At 39.9% G+C, this 20,353-nt stretch overlaps 1 protein-coding gene across 6 annotated transcripts in view; it reads left to right on the forward strand.

The window, feature by feature from the left end:
- HP1BP3 (heterochromatin protein 1 binding protein 3) overlaps positions 1 to 13,313 on the forward strand; it is a 40,121-nt gene extending 26,808 nt beyond the window's left edge. For 5 of the 6 annotated variants that reach the window (XM_059690941.1, XM_059690942.1, XM_059690945.1 and 2 more), the window contains 5 exons: positions 96 to 186; positions 6,124 to 6,283; positions 8,993 to 9,104; positions 10,776 to 10,904; positions 11,558 to 13,313. In XM_059690941.1, the coding sequence (XP_059546924.1) occupies positions 96 to 186; positions 6,124 to 6,283; positions 8,993 to 9,104; positions 10,776 to 10,904; positions 11,558 to 11,852 (787 nt within the window). In that variant the 3' untranslated portion in view covers positions 11,853 to 13,313. Of the gene's footprint in view, positions 1 to 95; positions 187 to 6,030; positions 6,085 to 6,123; positions 6,284 to 8,992; positions 9,105 to 10,775; positions 10,905 to 11,557 lie in introns of those variants that run through there. The other variant, XM_059690947.1, reaches the window with a different exon arrangement.
- The last annotated feature ends 7,040 nt before the right edge of the window (positions 13,314 to 20,353 follow it).

Here is a 20,353-nt window from a genome sequence, read left to right on the forward strand (position 1 = left end):
AATCTGAACTTTAGTTCAAGGAATAACCCTGGATCTATTTCTTCAAATCTTTCCTTCATCTATATATTTATCATTATTTTTTGTTTTCTCTGCAGGCCTCAGCTGTTGAAGAATGCTCTGCAGAGAGCAGTAGAAAGAGGACAGTTAGAACAAATAACTGGTAAAGGTGCTTCTGGAACATTCCAGGTTAGAGGCCAAAAACACTTGGTTATAACAAAGTGGTTCTTGAAAGTTTTGGTTTCAGCCCTGGCCAGTGTGGCTTGGTTGAGTGTCTTCCCATGCACTAAGAGGTTGCTGGTTCAATTTCCTGGTCAGGGCACATGCCCAGGTTTCAGGCTTGATCCTCATTTGGGGATGTGCAGGAGGTAGCTGATCAATGATTCTCTCTCATCATTGATGTTTCTCTCTCCCCCTCTCTCTTCCTTTCTAAAAACCAATTTTTAAAATAGTAAATAAAAAACTGTGTTAATTAAAAATGACCTTTTCAGAAAGAAAATTTTAAACATTTAATTCATAAAAAAATAAACCCACTACAAGCTAACATAACATTTTCATGAAAAATGATTATATATATATATATACACTAGAGGCCCAGTACACAAAATTCATGCACGGAGGAGGCGGGCGTGGTGTCCCGCAGCCCAGCCTGTACCCTCTCCAACCTGAGACCCCTCTAGGGATGTCCAACTGTGCCCGTATAGACCTGATCCCACCTAAACAGGCAGTCAGACATCCCTCTCACAATCCAGTACTGCTGGCTCCCAACCGCTCACCTGCCTGCCTGATTTCCCCTAACCGCTTCTGCCTGTCAGCCTGATCGATGCCTAACTGCTCCCCTACCAACCCGATTGCCCCTAACTGTCCTCCCCTGCCAGTCTGGTCGCCCCTAACTGCCCTCCCCTGCCTGCCCAATTGCCTCTAACTGCCCTCCCTTGCAGGCCTGGTTCCTCTCAACTGCCCTCCCCTGCCAGCCATCTTGTGGTGGCCACCTTTGACCACATGGGGGCGGCCATCTTTGTGTGTTGGAGTGATGGTCAATTTGCATATTACCTCTTTATTAGATAGGATTTTTTAAAATTAGTGAGCCCTAATTAATATTGTGTGGCTTGGTTGGTTAAGCATAGACCTATGCATTAAAAGGTGTCCGGTTCAGTTCTGGATCAGGGTACATACCCAGGTTGCAGTTTTGGTCCCATGTTCTCTCACATCATAGTTTCTCTTTCTTCCTCTCCCTTCCTCTCTTTAAAATCAGTGTGTGTGTGTGTGTGTGTGTGTGTGTGTGTGTGTGTGTGTGTGTGTGTGTGTGTGTTTGAAAAGAGGAAGCACTGTTTAATAGATTTTTGCAAAGTCTTTAATATCTAACTGAATAGAAGACAACTAATACTTATTTTCAGTATATTTTGGATTAGGTCTATGAAGAAAATCTAACAAATAGTTTTGGAAGGAGGAAGGATTTTAAGATAATTTTCAAATAGTTGTAGATATTATTCTTTGGTACTATACCCAAACTCAACAAATGATAGTGGTTGGTTTTTTTTAATAGTTTTTTTGAGGTATGATGTACAAACCATAAGATATGCTTATTTTAACTTAAATGTTATAATTCAGTCATGTTTAGTAAATTTATAGAGTTATACAACCATTACTACAATCCAGTTTTAGCATTTGCTTCACCCTAAAAAGACCCCTTGTGCCCATTTGAAGTCACTCCCATTCCCATCTCCAGCCAACCTAATCCATTCTCTCATGAATAGATTTGCCTTTCTGCAAGTTTCATATAGGTAGGATGACACAATATGTGGTCTTTTGTGACTGGCTACTTTTATTTAATATACACTTTTTTTAGTTCATGTTGCAGCATGAAGAAGTACTTATATTCCTTGTTCTTTTAATATATTTTTTATTGATTTCAGAGAGGGAGAGAGAAATAGAAACATCAGTGATGAGAGAATCATTGGTCAGCTGCCTCCTGCATGTCCCACACTGGGGATCGAGCCCGCCACCCAGGCATGTGCCCTTGATCAGAATCGAACCCAGGACCCTTTGATCCACAGGCCCACACACTATCCACTGAGCCAAACCGGGTAGGGCACGTTCAAATCTTTGTGTGGGTGTGTTTTTATTTCACTTGGGTATATAACTAAGAGTGTGGACTTGGTGAACTATATAGTAAATTTATGTTTTAAGAAACTGCCAGAATGGTTGCATCATTTTACAGTGTATAAGGGTTCTGGCTTGTCCCTATCTTTGTCTCATTTATTATAGCCATACTAGTGGTTGCCACGGGGCATCTCATTGTGGTTTGGGCTGGCATTTTCCTGATTAGTACTAATGTTGACCATCTTCTCATGTGCTTAATGGACTTTTGTTTATCTTCTTTGGTAAAATGTCTGTTCAGATCCTATGCCTGTTTTTAAAATTAGGTTATTTGTCTTATTGAATTAGGAGAGTTATATAACTAGATACAAGTTCCTCAAAGATACCTGATTTGCAAATATTTTCTCCTAGTCTGCGGCCTCTGCTTTCACTGTACTTAATGTCTTTTGAAGGGTAAAAGTGTTGAATTTTGATAAAGTTAATTTTATCATTTTTTTAGGTTGCTTGTGCTATTGTATCTAATACATCATTGCCTAGCTTAAGGTCACAAAAATATACTCCTATGTTTTTTATTAAGAGTTTTATAGTTTTAGTGCTTACATTTAGGTCTGTGATAAATTTTAAATTAAATTTTGTTAATGGTGTGAGGTAAGGCTATAAATCATGTTTTTTTTGCATGTGGATATCCAAATGTCCCAGTGCCATTTATTGAAAAACTGTCCTTTCCTCATTGAATTGCTACAGCACCTTTACCAAAAATCAGTTGACACCCTGCTGATACTGCTCAATAATTTGAGTGTCAACCCGTGAACCAGGAGGTCAGGGTTCATTCAATTCCTAGTCAGGGCACATGCCCAAGTTGAGGACTCGATTCCCCCAGAAGGAGTTATGCAGGAGGCAGTGGATCAATGATTCTCTCTTATTGATGTTTCTATCTCTTTCTCCCTCTCCCTTCCTTTCTGAAATCAATAAAAAATATATTTTTTAAACCAGTTGTAAGGGTTCCATTCTATATTTGAGGCCTTATGCCAGAATCACATTGTCTTGGTGACTACAGTTTTGTAGTTAAATTGTGAAGTTAGAAAATGTAAATTCTCTTTCTCTTTTTCAAAAATATTTTGACTAATCGGTGTCCTGTGCATTGCCTTACGAATTTTAGGATCCACTTCGCAATTTTTACAAAAAGCCAGTTGGGATTTTGGTAGAGGTTGCAGTGAACCTATAGATCAATTTGGGGAGAATCACTATCTTTACAACGTTGTTTTCCAATCCACAATACTGTCTCTTCGTTTATTTAGATTTTTAACTTCTCTCAGCAGTATGTTGTAGTTTTCATATGTCTTATATTCCTTCTGTAAAGTTTTTTCCTAAATATTTTCATACTGTTGTGAATGGAATTTTCTTCACTTCATTTTCAAATTATTCATTGGTAGCCTGTAGAAATACAGTTGATTTATCTAGTGATCTTGTATCTTGCAACCTTGCTGAACTCCTCATTTACTAGTTCTAGTAGTTTTTCTATAGATTCTTTAGGACTCTTTGTGGTTTCCCTAGGATTTTCCTACATATGCAGGATTTTGTCATTGGCAAGTAAAGACCATTTTAGTTCTTCCTTTTCAATCTGAATTGTTACTATCTTTCCTTCCTCATTACACTGGATAGAAACTCTAGTAAAGGTGATGAGAGCAGACGTCCTCATGTATTCAGTCTTGCCATTAATTTAGCTACAGGTTTTTCATATATGCCTATTATCAGGTTGAGAAAGTTCCCTTCTGGTACTAGTTTATTGGAATTTTTATTATGAGTGGTTAATCGCATTTGTCAAATACTTTTACTATGTTTCTTGAGATGATCATGTGGTTTTTGTTCTTATTCTGTTAATATGTAATTCTTACTACATGAATTGATTTTGTGGTCATTCCTTAAAGGTTAGTTGTTATGTGGAATCTGAAACCATATCAGTCAACTTCTTGTTCTTTGTTACCTTAAAATCTTTTGGTCTGTCTTGAACTTTGGATCTTTTAAACATGCATAATTTTATAACATGGTTATTTGGAAAATAGTGGTTGATTGAATTATGCAGATTTTTAAAATGCTGACTCACATTTCATCTATAACAAAAATCCTATTCGTTAATATTACCCACTGATCTCATCAGAACAGTATTAAGTACTAGGAAGTTACCAAGCTCAAAGTGGTAGATACAAGGTTTCTCAATTTAAATATTCTTTCAAAAAGTTTAATTTTATCATTGACAGCAAATACTGTTAGTTATCATCGACAACTCACTTGGTTTATTTTTAAGAAAATGTCTACCCAGGTACCTGAGTCTAAATAACCATAGTTTGCCCTGACTAGTTTGGCTCAGTCGATAGAGTGTCGGCCTGTGGACTGAAGGGTCCCAGGCTCAACTCCGGTCAAAGGCATGTACCTCGGTTGCGGGCACATCCCCAATAGGGGGTGTGCAAGAAGCAGCTGATTGATGTTTCTCCCTCATCGATGTTTCTAGGTCTCTATCCCTCTCCCTTCCTCTCTGTAAAAATATATATATATTTTTTAAATAAATAAATAACCATAGTTTATCTGTTTCTTATAGTAAAAAAGTTATTCCATGAAAAATGTAGCTAGTTTAGCTCACATCTCAAATAACCACTGGTGTTTTTCCTTGAGACCACCATCATATATACATTGCTGACATGCGTTCTTCCCCATTTCATCCAATAAAATATCAAAGACATGCATTGGGATTGAGATTTAATAAAAAAAATTGTACTACTTCATCAAGGACATTCCTAAGTGAAACTGGCTTTTTTTTTTTTTTTTTTTTTTAAACCACAAGTGTGTAGCCCTAAAGAATAAAATAACTGCCCTGGCTGGTGTGGCTCAATTGGTTGGGCGTTGTCCCTTACATGGAAGGGTTGCTGGAATTGTGGGCTTGATCCCCAGTAGGGGGCATGCAGGAGGCAGCCGACAGATGTTATGCTCTCACATGGATGTTTCTCTCTTCCTCTCCCTTTCTCTCTCAAAATCAATAAAAATATACTTTTTAAAAAGAATAACTACTTTGTAATTTGTGTGCCTCTGCCTTGATTTGTGGTAAGGTAGCAACACTTTTATCCATCAATTTTTTAAGCATCTGCAAATATCACCACAGTGAAAAAGGCAGATCACATCTTAGTATTATTATGACAATAGTTTAGACCTTGCCTATCCCTTTAAAGGGTCCCAGGAACCCCATGGGGTATGTGGGCCCGTCTTTGAGAATCACTATTGTGTACCATGCCCCAGTTTGTCCTTTTATGCTAAATTTTTGTTTATTGGTAACTCACTTTTTTTTTAAATATATATTTTATTGATTTTTTACAGAGAGGAAGGGAGAGGGATAGAGAGTTAGAAACATCGATTAGCTGCCTCCTGCACACACCCCCACTGGGGATGTGCCCGCAACCTAGGTACATGCCCTCGACTGGAATCGAACCCAGGACCCTTCAGTCCACAGGCCAACATTCTACCCACCAAGCCAAACCCATTAGGGCGGTAACTCTCTTTTGTTCCCCCACTTTTTGTTCTTGAATTATCCTATGTAATTTTCTATTGTATGATTAAGCTTTTGTTTTGCTATTTTCCTATAGGGTTAAAAAGGCTGTTATTTTTATAACTACTCCATTTTTCAGATTTAGAAAAAGGAAGTATTCTCAAAATCATCCTAAGTTATTGGGAGCCTAACAAGTTAACCTGCTTATTGGGTTAGAGCTGTCCCTCTCCTGGGGTTAGAGTAGCCATTGCTATTTTAAGTTGGATGGAGGCATAGATGGAAAGTGAAAATATTCATAGGAGGGTTGGGACTCCTCGGTTAGATGGAATACCTGATAAGTGGGAAAAGAAAGTCCCTAACCTGACAATTTATTGTAAAACATATCTGTGCTAATGCAGGAACTCCGACCCACCTGGTGCAGAGGAGTCTTGTCTTGACCTGCTTTGGGAGAGTGTTGTCTTGATGCTTTTCTCTTCCTCCTTGGAAAACAGCTGAAGAAATCAGGGGAGAAACCCCTGCTTGGTGGAAGCCTGATGGAATATGCAATCTTGTCTGCCATTGCTGCCATGAATGAGCCGAAGACCTGCTCCACCACTGCTCTGAAGAAGTATGTCCTAGAGAACCACCCAGGGACCAATTCTAACTACCAAAGTAAGACTCGGAATCGTATGCATTTTACCAGGATTAGGGCATTTGTGAAAAATCCCTAGAGATCATGCCACTAATGACAAAACATTAACTGCCAACTGAAAACAAGAGGGAACAACAACTTTACAAATTTAATTTTTTGACCAAAAGAAAAACAGACATAATCAAGGCATATCCTCAATTTACAATGTCTGTTAAAGATCAGAATTTGATTGTGCTTTGCTATAAAGATTTTAAATATATATATATTTATTGATCTCAGAGAAGAAAGAGAGAGAGATAGAAACATCAGTGATGAGAGAGAATCACTGATTGGTTGCCTCCTGCACATCCCTACTGGGGATCCAGCTGCCACCCAGGCATGTGCCCTTGACCGGAATTGAACCCATGACCCTTCAGTCCGCAGGCCAATGCTCTAGACCCTGAGTCAAACCAGTTAGGGCTTTTTCTGATATTTTTATTGTAATTTAGATAAATCTCTAGGATCAAAACATCTCAAGTATACTGTCGTCTTGCTTATTTGTGAATGTTTACCAAAACATCTAATTTTACCTTGAAACCAAACCAGTATTTTAAAATACATTATTTCTTTTAATCCTCACCTGAAGATATGTTTAGAGAGGAGAAGAGAGAGAGAGAATAATCGATGTAAGAGAAACATTGATCAGTTGCCTCCTGTACTCAACCTGACGGGAGATTGAACCCACAACCTAGGTGTGTGCTCTAACTGGGAATCAAACCTGCAACCTTTTGGTGTATGGGACAACACTCCAACCAACTGAGCCTCCCAGCCAGGGCTACTTAGATTATTTTTTATTGACATAAACTCTGTAGCAGAAAGTACTTTTTTGGTAAAGTATATTTACCAAATATATGTCAGGTGGTGATTTGAGACAGGAATCCTTGCTTTAGCAGCATTACCACATATAGATATAGTGCATTTTCTCAGAACTAATAGAATCGGCCACTGGTATAGGGTGAAGAATGTGGAAGTTAAGTAACAGAAAATGCGCGCTAGAATATATTGTTTTAAATAAAAAAGTATGCCAAAACCGGTTTGGCTCAGTGGATAGAGTGTCGGCCTGCGGACTGAAAGGTCCCAGGTTCGATTCCGGTCAAGGGCATGTACCTGGGTTGCGGGTACATCCCCAGTAGGAGATGTGCAGGAGGCAGCTGATCGATATTTCTCTCTCATTGATGTTTCTAACTCTCTATCTCCCTTCTTCTCTGTAAAAAATCAATAAAATATATTTTTTTAAATAAATAAATAATTTTGAAGTCTTAATAATGGCTTTTAACATATGTGCAATATCTGTATTTTAACATTATGAAGGAATGCTTTCTGGTGGTTTTCTTGTGTACTTTGAAAACTGGTTTTTAAAATAAACTTTCCTTACTTAAGATATACACTGTATTTAATTGTGCAGTTGACCCTTATAGACTATTTCACGATTTTCTCTTGGCACAGTGGTAGAAGATGAAATTGGTTATTAACCTTTTCAGTTTCACTGATATTGCTGTCTTTTAGACACTGAATCACTATATTTTTTATGTCTTTGTATGAAAGGTAGCATTAGTGAGGCCTTTAGGAGCCATGGTATTGTGCTAGTACTCTTTGCTGATTGAGGAGAAATTGGTTTTGTTTATCTTTATGGGTAGTCTCCTAGATGATTATTCTTACAGGTACTCAATAAATGTTTGAATGAATGGAAATCCTATATAATAAAACCCTAATATGCAAATTGACTGAATGGTAGAAGGACCAGTCACTATGACACAAGGCGGGGCAGGGCGGGGTGGGGGGGGCCGGCCAGTTGCCCCACAGATGGCCCTGGTCGCTGGCCAGGCCTAGGGACCCTACCCTATATATTGAGAACAGTCTTTTAGATTTAAAAATTAAAACCTGGCAAGGCTACTATAACACTGAAAAAACAGGGTGATGCATTGATGACATGCATGGACACTGGCTTGCACACTTTATGGTCAGCCCTGATTCTGACACTTATAACTGTGTGACAAAACCAATTATTTAACTTCTCTCTGCTTCAGTTTTTCCACCCATAAGATGGGGAAAATGGTACTACTGCCTCAGAAGGATCATGTTATGTACTACTTTTTATAATCAGGGCAAAAAATTGTAGCTGCCCATACAATAGCAAGATGCCTTTCACCTGTATGAAAAGTATGGTCACTGGTGCATGCAGCATCCCAGATTGCGAGAGGGATGTCCGACTGTCAGTTTAGGCCCAACATTCCCTGAGGGGTCCTGGATGGCAAGAGGACGCAGGCCGGTCTGAGGGTGGACACCCGCCCCCCACACACACACACACTCACAAATTTCGTGCACCAGACCTTTAGTAGTCTTATGTCAGCTATTAACCATATACTAGGGTATAAACCTATTTTTGCACACCTCTTTATAGAACTTGGACAAGTCACTAACTACTCTAGACTTCTGTTTCCCTTTCTGTGAAATGAGGAATTTGACTAGGTGGTCTCTAAAATCTTCTTCATTATAATTTAAGTCTTGCCACATTTATGGGCCTTAATGTTCAGTGAATTAGTTAATCCTTTGACCACAAAGGATTCACTTAAAATATGTCAATTACTGTATATGACAAGACATTAAATTGATGTATAACTGATTGTGGTGAAGAGAATTTCCAAGTTGGTATAACTAAAACACTTTCTTCATTTTTGAATTTTTTTCAGTGCATTTGCTGAAGAAAACCCTGCAGAAATGCGAAAAGAATGGATGGATGGAACAGATCTCTGGTAAAGGATTCAGTGGCACCTTCCAACTCTGTTTTCCCTATTATCCGAGGTAAACAAACATCTAGCCCATAATATGAAGTATTGGTCATTGTAAATTTAAAATCTGATTGTAGTTTACAGATTTGCTTAACTTATTTGACCCTTAGTACTATTACACCGAACTGAATATATTTGAAAATAAAGACTACTTAAGGCAATATTGTTTTAGAGAAAAAGTTTTACATGTAAGAACAGAGGAATTTTGGCTATCCTGCTAGAACTTATTGTTAGCCACATGTTTCTGAAATCAAGTACTGAAAATCAAGTACGTGATCCTTGGCAGTAATTTTGATGTTTATTCCTTCTTTAATGAGCAATTGATAATGATAGGAAGCCTATTAGAGGGTTATACATATGTTTTAATTGTCTTGCATCAATCAAGTATGGAAAACATTGGCTGCTTCCAAGAATCCCAATCTGCCTTCTTCATACTGTGGAGATAGGGACATTTACTTGGAAACCTGTGTTATCTCTTCGTTGAGCCAACAATTGTATTGAACACCATTGGGCCAAGCATTGCTCTATGACGCCGTGCTATATAGCCTTCTTTTTTTTTTAAATATATTATATTGATTTTTTACAGAGAGGAAGGGAGAGAGAGAGTTAGAAACATCGATGAGGGAGAAACATCGATCAGCTGCCTCCTGCACATCTCCCACTGGAGATATGCCCACAACCCAGGTACATGCCCTTGACCGGAATCGAACCTGGGACCCTTCAGTCCGCAGGCCGACGCTCTATCCACTGAGCCAAACCGGTTTCGGCTATATAGCCTTCTTATACTTACATTTCTAGTAAGATTTCATGACATGTACCACAAAAGCCTTATTTTAGCAGGAGTATAAAGTGTAGCTTTCTTATTCTTTATGTGCAAGCATAAGTGTTACTGGCTGAATGCATATTATTTGACATTTTCAAATATTAAACTTTCTATTAATTCTTAAAGTCATACACATAAAATGTGATGAATCAATTTATTGCCCTGGCCATTGTGGCACAGTTGGTTGAGCATTGGCCTGTGCACCAAAAGGTCACTGGTTGGATTCCCAGTCAGGGCACATACCCCGATTGTGAGTTCAAGCCCAAGTCGGGATACATACTGGAGGCAGTGATCAATGTTTCTCTTTTACATCATTGTTTCTCTCCCCGCTTCCTCTCTCAAATCAATAAAAATATGGTTTTCTTTTTGTTTGTGTGTTTTTCTTAAAAGGATCAGTTTTATTAAATGTAAGGAGGAAGGGCATGAGGTATGGTCTGGGACTTTTATAGATTTGTCATAACTTTGTGTGTTCAAAATAGGTTCAATTGTGCCGAAACCGGTTTGGCTCAGTGGATAGAGCATCGGCCTGGGGACTGAAGGGTCCTAGGTTCGATTCCGGTCAAGGGCATGTACCTGGGTTGCGGGCACATCCCCAGTGGGAGATGTGCAGGAGGCAGCTGATCGATGTTTCTCTCTCGTCGATGTTTCTAACTCTCTATCTCTCTCCCTTCCTCTCTGTAAAAAATCAATTAAAAATATGTAAAAAACAAACAAACAAACAAGAACAAAATAGGTTCAATTGTAACCTGATACTTGTAACCTAACTTGATATCTTTGGGGAAGCTTGGAGGAAATGGGGGAAAATCAGGAGTATTCAGAGAATATGCATCTAGTTTCACGTTCTTTTTTTCCCCCCCATAGCCCAGGAGTTCTATTTCCAAAGAAAGAGTCAGATGAGTCTCAAGATGAGGATGAGGATGATGAGGATGAAGATGAAGATGACTCATCAGAAGAAGACTCTGAGGATGAAGAGCCTCCTCCACCTAAGAGGTGTGGATATGTGAAAACCCTCTAACTCAGAAGCCTTCTCACATTCTCTGTGTAACATTTGAACTTGTATTCTTGAAAATTCGGGGGCTCTGAACTTAGGAAATCAAGCCTGTGAATGTGTAATTTACTCTTTGGTCAAGCTTGCAAATATATCCATAGTTTGGTTATTCAAAGAAAACAAATTTCTTAGGAAAAACATGATGAAATTATGTGTAGACTTCCATGAATTGGTTGAATTTTATACAATTTGAATAAGGCCTTTAGTTATGAAAACATAATAAATTATATTTACATTCTTTTTTTGTTTTAAGCCCTCACTTGAGGATACATTTATTGATTTTAGAGAGAGAGGACGAGTGACAGAAAGAAACATCAATGTGAGAGAGAAACATCGACAGTTTGCCTCCCTTATGAGCCCTGATGGGATTGAACTGCCAACCTGTGTATATGTCCTGACTGTAAATCAAACCTGCAACCTTTTGGTGTACTGGAGGACACTCCAACCAAAAGAGCCACCTGGCCTTGGCTACATTTCTATTTGTAGCACAAGTGACTTCTACGTAGTCATTTCTTTTTTCGTAAAGTATCTGGTCATCCTGGCAAAGTGGGATCTCTCAGGTGCTAAGTGACTGCCTTTGCTCTTTGTTTCACAGGTTGCATAAGAAAACCCCAGCCAAGTCATCAAGAAAGGCTGCACCCATGAAGCAGAGAGGGTCTAAGCCTGTGCCTAAAGTCCCTGCTGCCCAGCGAGGGAAAGCCAGGCCTCTGCCCAAGAAAGCCTCTCCTAAGGCCAAAACTCCTGCCAAGAAAGCCAGACCCTCACCCTCCGTCATCAAGAAACCCAGTGGTGGCTCTACAAAGAAGCCTGCGGCCAGTGTGCGGAAGGAAGTGAAATTGCCTGGCAAGGGCAAATCCACCATGAAGAAATCTTTCAAAGCAAAAAAGTAAATTTTATAGGAAAAAAGGGTATTGTGATGAAATTTAAAATCTTATTTTCTAAGGTCAGTGTGCATTTATTTTAGTTTTGATGCTTTTAAAATTACATTTGATCCCTCCACTCTGAACTTGTGAGGAGGGAATATAAATAAACCGGTTTAGGTATTTGTTCGCTTTAGGCGCTGTCCTGGGTGCCTGCCCCTTTCTTTAGTCCTTTTAATTTCTGCGATAATTCTGGACTTTCCTGAACTGTATAATCTATACTTGTTCTTTTTTTCCCCTACACCCAACCTTTTTTTTAATGGTCAGTCTTGGCTTTTCTTATCCCTCCTAGTTCTATCTAAACAGTTGCAGTGATTTTTGTATTTGTAGAAGGCATCAAGAAGAGAATGCTGGTCAGGTCCTGGAAGTAGAGGGAGGCAGAACAGCACTGACTGAACAGTAAAGCCCTGCCTGGAGACTCCAGTTACAGCTATAATAGTTAATCTTATTTATACAACCACTCCACTAGCCCTTTCTCTCTAACTATAAACACAGAGATGTCTTAGCTTTGGGAATAAGCCAAAAACATGATCTCATAGATTCTGAAGATGCAGGACTCCTTTGGGCCACTTTTCACTTTGATGATTTCCAGATATCTTTCACTGGCCCAGGGTATTGCATTCCCTTAACAGCAAGCACAAGTTCTCTCCACCACTTGGTTTTGGACTGAAGGGGAATATAAGAATATATTTAATTTGTGATTTCTGGTGTCACCTGTGTTGAAAAAATCAAAACAAAATCAGATGTTTAAATATATTTTTTAATATTTGGAGCATGAATTCTCACTTCTTATTTGCCTTTTTTATAAGGAAATGTTGGAGAGTTACATTGTTGCTAATGTAGAAATGCTAAGTGGAAAAACACAATTTGCGAAAATAAACTAGATTCCAGATTCATGTATGGGTTCTTTTCCCCTTTTTTCCACAGCACTTTCGATATCAAGCAAGTGGCTTCCTTTTTGAGATGTTGTGTTTTGTTTGTTTTTTTTTTAAAGAAATTAAATGAAGCCGAACTACCTAACCTCTTATTTGTATTTGTTTTAGTATTGTGAAGTTGTGTTAAATAGTACTGGCTTTCTACTTGAAAAACATTGATTCGGTTATCATTTATCTTCCCTGTGGCACTTGACATTTTATTGTCTTAAACTTTTCGGTGTACATCTTCTGGCCCCTGAGTGCTGCCAGAAGCAAAGATGTTTGTTTTATCCATTCCACTGGCATTGTCTCCTGGGATCCCTTCTGCAGCCTGAAGTGTGGCTGGGAAATGGACTTGAGAAGGTTGGCTTGAATTAGATTCATAATTATGTGTGATCCCATCATGAGTTCATTGGAATTTGTGTTGCATGTAAGGCAATCTTTCCTGTTGTAAATCTTCCTTTTTTAATGTACATATATTTTGAAAAATATGAATAAACATGAAATTTTAAAAGCTGCTGAATTGTAGCTTATATTTAAAGGTTTCTAGTATAATCTCAGAAATAGCTAAGTATTATCCTTACTTTGAATCTTTTCTACTCTTTGTAATAGCTGCCATCGATTTCCTTTTCTTTTTCTTTTTTTCTTTTTTTTTTTTGAGAGAAAGGGGAAGAGAGAGAAACATTGATGTGAGAGTGAAACATCTATTGGCTCCCTCCTACACATCCCCTACAGGGAATCAAGCCCACAACCCAGGCATGTGCCCTGACTGGGAATAGAACCAGCAACCTTTTGGTGCCTGAATGACGCCCAACCAACTGAGCCATACCGGCCAGGGCCATCTGTTTCCTTTTTAAATACAAGCTCTAGTTGATGTGCCTTTTAATTCTTATATGGATAGTAAATGATTTTTCTAGATATATTGAACTCATTTATAAGAGGCTTAAAATGTTTTTTATTTTATGAAGGCCCTTGTTTTTAAGATCATAGATCCTAGTTTTTAATGCCTAATGTTCAGATATGTCCTTGGATTAATTCCAGAAAATAACCCTAATAAAATAACCCTGTTACATTGTTCGGCAGGTAGTAATTCTAATAGTATGGGTGTTAGGTACCTGTGCTAAGAATTCTCTACTCTTCTGGAATCAAAAGTAGGATTTTGGTTGGTTTCTCTGTTTTATGATGTTACTTTAAAAAAAGGATGTCCTGAACAGGCACCTGGTGACTACATTGTCCATTAGATGCTCAAGATGTGCCATACTTACAGAAATGTTTGGGGAATTTTTTCCTCCGGGCTTTCTAAAGGAGCAGAACGCATAATTTTTTTACTTTCTTGTTATAGAAAGGAAAACAGAAAACCCAAGAGAATCACAGCAATTTCTAGCATGGATCAGTGGCTTCAGTACTCTCCCTTGAGGTTTACTGAGTCAATTACAGTGTTTCATAAACTCTTACACCACCTACAAACTATCTTTGATAAATGCATCTCAGAAAGTGCTGGGAGGAAGATTGGTGGCTTCTTCACCTACTGAGAGACAAGGGATACTTTGCATAAAAACGTAGAGACCTTTCATTAGTAATATAAACGCATTCCACACAGGTAGACCACCTCCCCCATTCTTACCATCCACAGGAATTAAAGGAAGCCTGGTCCAGTGTAAATCTTAAAAAGATGTACATTTTTATGATGTCTACTGGGTATAATTAACAATAAGAGTACATGAAAACAAGAGCTAGGTAATATATTAATACCTTTGACTTTTTTTCATCAATCCTCTTTTACAAAATTCAAACCGGTTTTGGCTAGGTTTGCTAACTTATTCTTACTAGTATACTTTCTTATACCTGCTTTAGAGAACCTGTGAAATTATTCTTCTTTAGGCTCAGATCCTCTTGCCATCCTAATATATCAGAAGAGGTTAAGCCCGACATACTCATGAACTGCATTTAGCCAACTAAGAAACTAAAAATTCAAGAATATGGTTAAGGTTTCCCATTTTTAGAAGCTGCAAAGTCACATCAGTTACTTTATTTCTCTTTTGTTTAAACAAAAACTCTTAATTTTACCCATGAGAGAAATCTTACTGTTAATTAGAAAAAGACCATGATTAAATCCCCCTAGAGCAGTGGTTGGCAAACTGCGGCTCACGAGCCACATGCAGCTCTTTGGCCCCTGGAGTGTGGCTTTTCCACAAATTACCACGTGCAGGCGTGCACGTACAGTGCGATTAAAACTGTGGCCCATGTGCAGAAGTCGGTATTTTGTGGAAGAGCCACACTCAAGGGGCCAAAGAGCTGCATGTGGCTCGTGAGCCGCAGTTTGCCGACCACTGCCCTAGAGCAGTGGTTCTCAACCTTGGCTGCACATTAGAATCACCTGGGAATCTTTAAAATCCTGATTTCTGGGCCTCATCCTCTGGAAATTGTGTGGTTTTTTTTAATATTTTTATTGATTTTTTACAGAGAGGAAGGGAGAGAGAAAGAGAGTTAGAAACATCGATGAGAGAGAAACATCGACCAACTGCTTCCTGCACACCTACTGATGATGTGCCCGCAACTGAGGTATATGCCCTTGACCGGAATCGAACCTGGGACCCTCCAGTCCGCAGGCCGATACTCTATCCGCCGAGCCAAACCGGTTTTGGCCAGAAATTGTTTTTTTGTTACTAAGTTGTGGCCTCAACTCATAACAAAGAAACAGAATTTCCAGTTCAGAGGCTAAAGAACCAGAACTGTTGGACCTCTTGGCTAAGGAACTACATCACAAAAATTGGCTTAGAGGCCGTTAGAGACCAGTCTAAAGTATCCCTCACAGCACTGAGTTTTCTTTTTTTAAAAAAAAAAAAAAATTTTTAATGGATTTCAAAGAGGAAGGGACAGGGAAATAGATAAAAACTTCAATGGTGAGAGAATCATCGATCGACTGCCTCCTGCGTGCCCCCTACTGGGGATCAAGCCTGCAATCGGGCATGTGCACTGACCAGGAATCAGACCTCAACCTCTTGGTTCATAGGTCGACGTTCAATCACTGATCCACAATAGCTGGGCAGTTTTCCTTTTTTAAGAAATTAATCTCTACTATCTTTATTACTATATTTTTCCTTCTATTTCACCCATGGGTCTTAACTTCAATGGCTTTTTTTTTTTCTATTGGAGAAATTTCCTACCTTTGATTATTTAAATTTATTAGCTTAGTTTTAATTGTTCCTGATTTGTTTTATCAATAGCTGGTATGTCAAAGGAGGATTCAAAGGGTACCTTCCCGAGCCATTTTCAAAAATTGCAACTCTCTCTTCATACTATATATGAATGTATAATTAACTATTTCTTGTTAAATCTCTGCTTAGCCAAGAGACCTTTATGGTGCCTTGAATAGTTTGATAAAGTGTAACTAAGTTTTTGTTATAACGGTGGTAACAGCTAACACTGAGTTTCTTCTATATGTCCGGCACTGTACGTATATTAATTACCTTGTTTAACTCAAGCAACCCTATGAAACACATCTCGTCCAGCACAGCCAGAGGTGAACCTGAGGAGGGGGCAGTGAAGTATTAAAGAAGACAGACAAGAGAATATAGTTGGGGCCAGGTGGGACACTGTTCTCAGATGAAGAGACCGTGACACAGCCTGCAAGCCGAGTCTTTATTTTATAGTCAGATCCCACGAGGCAAAGCAGGGCGTGGTCAAGATGTTTACAGTGTTTTGGCGAGTTTCAAATCTAATTACATGCACCTGAGAAGTCTATATCAAGCTTTGCTTTGGCAGCTCTTGCTGCACCTCCCGCAGCCTATATCACTTAGCCACCTGGGACCGCAGGTTCGGACCATAAGGTCAAGCTTACAACCATAGCCTTTGGCTATAATGGTGCTGGGAAGGCTCTGCCATGAGAGGACTGTGCCTTCTCATTAGTCCGAGGCTTGAACCTGTCTAAACTCTCTAGCTGCTCTCCACAACCCTATGAGATGATAATTGTTTATTATTCCTATTTTATAGAAGGGAAAGCAGGCACAGAGTGAGATTCAGAAACTTACCCCAGGTTGTAGTAAGTGACAAAGCCAGAATGAATCCCAGGGACTGACTGCAGAGCCATCTCCAGCTGCTCTGCTCTACTGTCTCCCTTTGGCAGTTTTTCAAGCTCCTGACTTCTCTCCTTGTCCTGCAGCCCAGTGACTCCATGTTCTATTCATGGAAAAGAAAGGGCTGCTTTGGAAGGAGGATTTTGAAATGAGATGAAATTACTGTTTGCTAATAGGAGTCATGACTTTTGTTTTAAGAAGTCTGTTAAGAACTATTATAATTAGATTTTGGATTACTAAGCTGCCCTAAGTTTTTTTGGGGGGACACTGCACAAGTACTTGGCCATTCTCAAACCCTAGCCATGGGACAGGACACTTTCCGGCTTCTTCACAATGGATCACAGGCAAATTCTTTTCATTCACAGGGTGCTGATGCTTGCGAGAGCTTTTCCTCCAGGATCCACAGCTTCTATCAGAACTTCTATGTTGCTAAGTGAGCAGCTTTCTCACTCTTTATAAACCGTGAGCGTGTACTTTAGGAGGCCTACCAAGAGAAATGCCACAGTGGGACTGACAACTGAATTTTTTGGACATGATACCTGTTTAGTAATCATGAGCTGGAATATTTGAAATCCTTGCCCGTATACTGATGATTCTGAAAAAACCTTACTCATCCAGTCTCTCCTGTCTTTGCTTTGTTTGCTCAATACCAAAGGATACTCTCCCTAAAATCCAGAGTTACACAATATTCTTGCTTATCCATTTTACTGATTAAGGACTTCTCGTGTCAAACCTAAATCCCTTATGTCCGTGGCCGGCAAACTGCGGCTCGCGAGCCACGTGCGGCTCTTTGGCCCCTTGAGTGCGGCTCTTTCACAAAATACCACGTGCAGGCGCGCACGTACAGTGCGATTGAAACTTCGCGGCCCATGCGCAGAAGTCGGTATTTTGTGGAAGAGCCACACTCAAGGGGCCAAAGAGCCGCATGTGGCTCGCGAGCCGCAGTTTGCCAACCACTGCCTTATGTTATTTGTGTGATTTAAATTTGCTAGTACAGTGTGTAGAATAAGTTTTAATTCCAAATTGAGATTGAATTCTGGTTCCAGTGTGTCACTCAGCCCAGCCTCCTAACGTGTAGCTGTGGTCCTACCAGTGATCGGTGGCGACTGTCACTAACGCACTCATGGCCTTGGCCAAGCCTCGTCCTCTCCCTGAGCCTTCACTTCCTCATCTGAAAAACAAAGGGGGTTCGAATCCACAATCATGTTTAAGAATAGCCACCCAGAGACTGTGAGATTATTAAATATCAAAGATTGAATCATGTTCTCTACACACTGCTTACCAAGGCATTTTAGGATTTGGGGAGGGGAGGGAGAGGATTTTTTAAAATAAATGAACTAGAATGTCCAATTTTGTAAGAGTTTAGTTTTGTTGTTTAAACTACCATTTATTACAGTTTTCCTATTACTAGGCTCTTTAATCATACTACCTCACATCCTCACAAATAGAAAAGATACCTGGCATTATCCCCACTTTTCAGAAGCAATTAAATTTAGCGGATTTCCCCAAATTGAACATGTAATAAGTGATGGATTTACACCTGCACCTAGACATTCATTCACCTTTCCTCCACACCTTCCTTAGAAGTTTTGTGCACTGACAGCTCAGGTAGCAGGGCATATGGCAACAAGGTACAAGAGAGTCGAACAGAAAGATCAATGGGCCATGGCTAGCAGATTTTTGGGTTATTTTAACAGATTTTAAAATCAGGTTTCAAACTGCTAGGAGTTTGTTTTAAAATGAGCAAGAAAAAGAAGAAATGTATACATTTTAAGTTTCAAGTGCCAGGGAGCAGGAGAGAAGAGAAAGCAGTGGGTAAAAGACAGGAGTGCCTTATAAGCTGGGGCCACTGGGCCTAGGCAACCATTAGTTGTCACCTGGGCCATACCTGGGGCCTTAGCTGGCTCTGGATAAAGAGCGGCTACAGGGAAAACTGGCCACTCCATGTGCAATCTTTGCTTTTTAATCTCTATTGAATATTGTTACCAGTTTATGGTTTGCAACAGGTGTTATTTTAAATAGTATTTGATATTGCCTGCCTTTCTTTACTTTCTGAAATGTATTCCTAGACTCGTGTTTTATTTGTTTCTGGCAACAAGGTCTCTAATTGTTTCTGAGAAGGAGTCCTCTTTATTTTTTATTTATTTTAAATATATTTTTATTGATTTCAGAGAGGAAAGAGATAGAAATACCAATGATGAGAGAGAATCATTGATCGCCTGCCTCCTGCACACCCCCTACTGGGGACTGAGCCAGCAACCCAGGCATGTGCCCTTGACTGAAATCGAACCGGGACCTCCTGGTTCATAGGTCGATGCTCAACCACTGAGCCATGCCGGCCAGGGAAAGGTATCCTCTTTAGACCTGTACTTTTCAGTTAGGAATGTACTAGGATCCATTCCTCGTTCCCCAAATAGGGTACAGGTTGCAACAAGATAACATAGTGCCAGTTTCTGGGGCACCCGTTGTATTCCAAAGTATTTGGCGGGAATGCCGTTATATTAATGGTAATATTGAACCAAATGGAAGGGAGTGCAAAGTCCACAATAGTTAATAAGATAAAAAAGATTTCCTAGAAATAAAGCAGCAGCAGCACTTTCGGCCCCACCAGGCGGCCCCCAGGGAGTGCACATTCACTCGCAAAACAGAATGACTGCCCGACCCATGACCCCCAGCGTCAAGGCGCCTGCAGTCTGTGTCCCCTTTGGAACTAACAGCGCAACCTCAGGCAAGTTGCTTAATCACAGCCTCTCAAGTGGGAAGGTGAGAGTTGAACTGATTACATTTCTTGGATCCTCTAACCTCCACACCTATCCAACCAGAATACCCAGGAAGTAGAATCTGACCCTGCAGTGCTGTGGTCTGCCGTCTGAATGCATGAAAAGGAATCTTACTGTAATCAGTCTGCTCGTGCTGCCGTAACAATTATTTTCTCACAGCTCTGGGGTCTTAAAGTCCAAATTCAAGGTGTCAGCAGGGTTATTTCCTCCGAGGGCTGTGAAGGAGGGACCTGTTCCAGCCACTCTCTGGCTTGTGGATGGCCACCTTCTCCGTGCCTCCCCTCTGTAGGTGTCTCTGTCCAGGTTTCCTCTTCCTGTTAGGACTCCGGTCATACTGGGTTAAGGCCCACTCCAGTAACCTCATTTTAATTTGGCTCTTTACAGACCCTAGCTCCAAACAGAGTCACGTTCTGAGGTACTAGTGGTTATTTCTCAACATATTGATTGCGGAGGTGGAGGCACAATTCCACCCATAACACATCTTGGAATTTTTTAAAATTTCCATTCGAGGTTACTTATTTTGGGGGTGCAACATAGGGGGTAAGTTGCAGAGGCAGCCATAAGGAGAAACCTGAGAGAAGAAAAATGGTGCTCAAGGTTAAAAGTAACTCTCAACACGGGGAGGTGTTACTGAGGAGACGGAGGGAAGCCTGTGCCGTAAAAACCAGGTGTGGGTGATGCTGTGCCCAGGCTTGTTCCAA

This window comes from Myotis daubentonii, chromosome 3 (genome assembly GCF_963259705.1).
Source record: "Myotis daubentonii chromosome 3, mMyoDau2.1, whole genome shotgun sequence".
Taxonomy (NCBI): Eukaryota; Metazoa; Chordata; class Mammalia; order Chiroptera; family Vespertilionidae; genus Myotis; species Myotis daubentonii.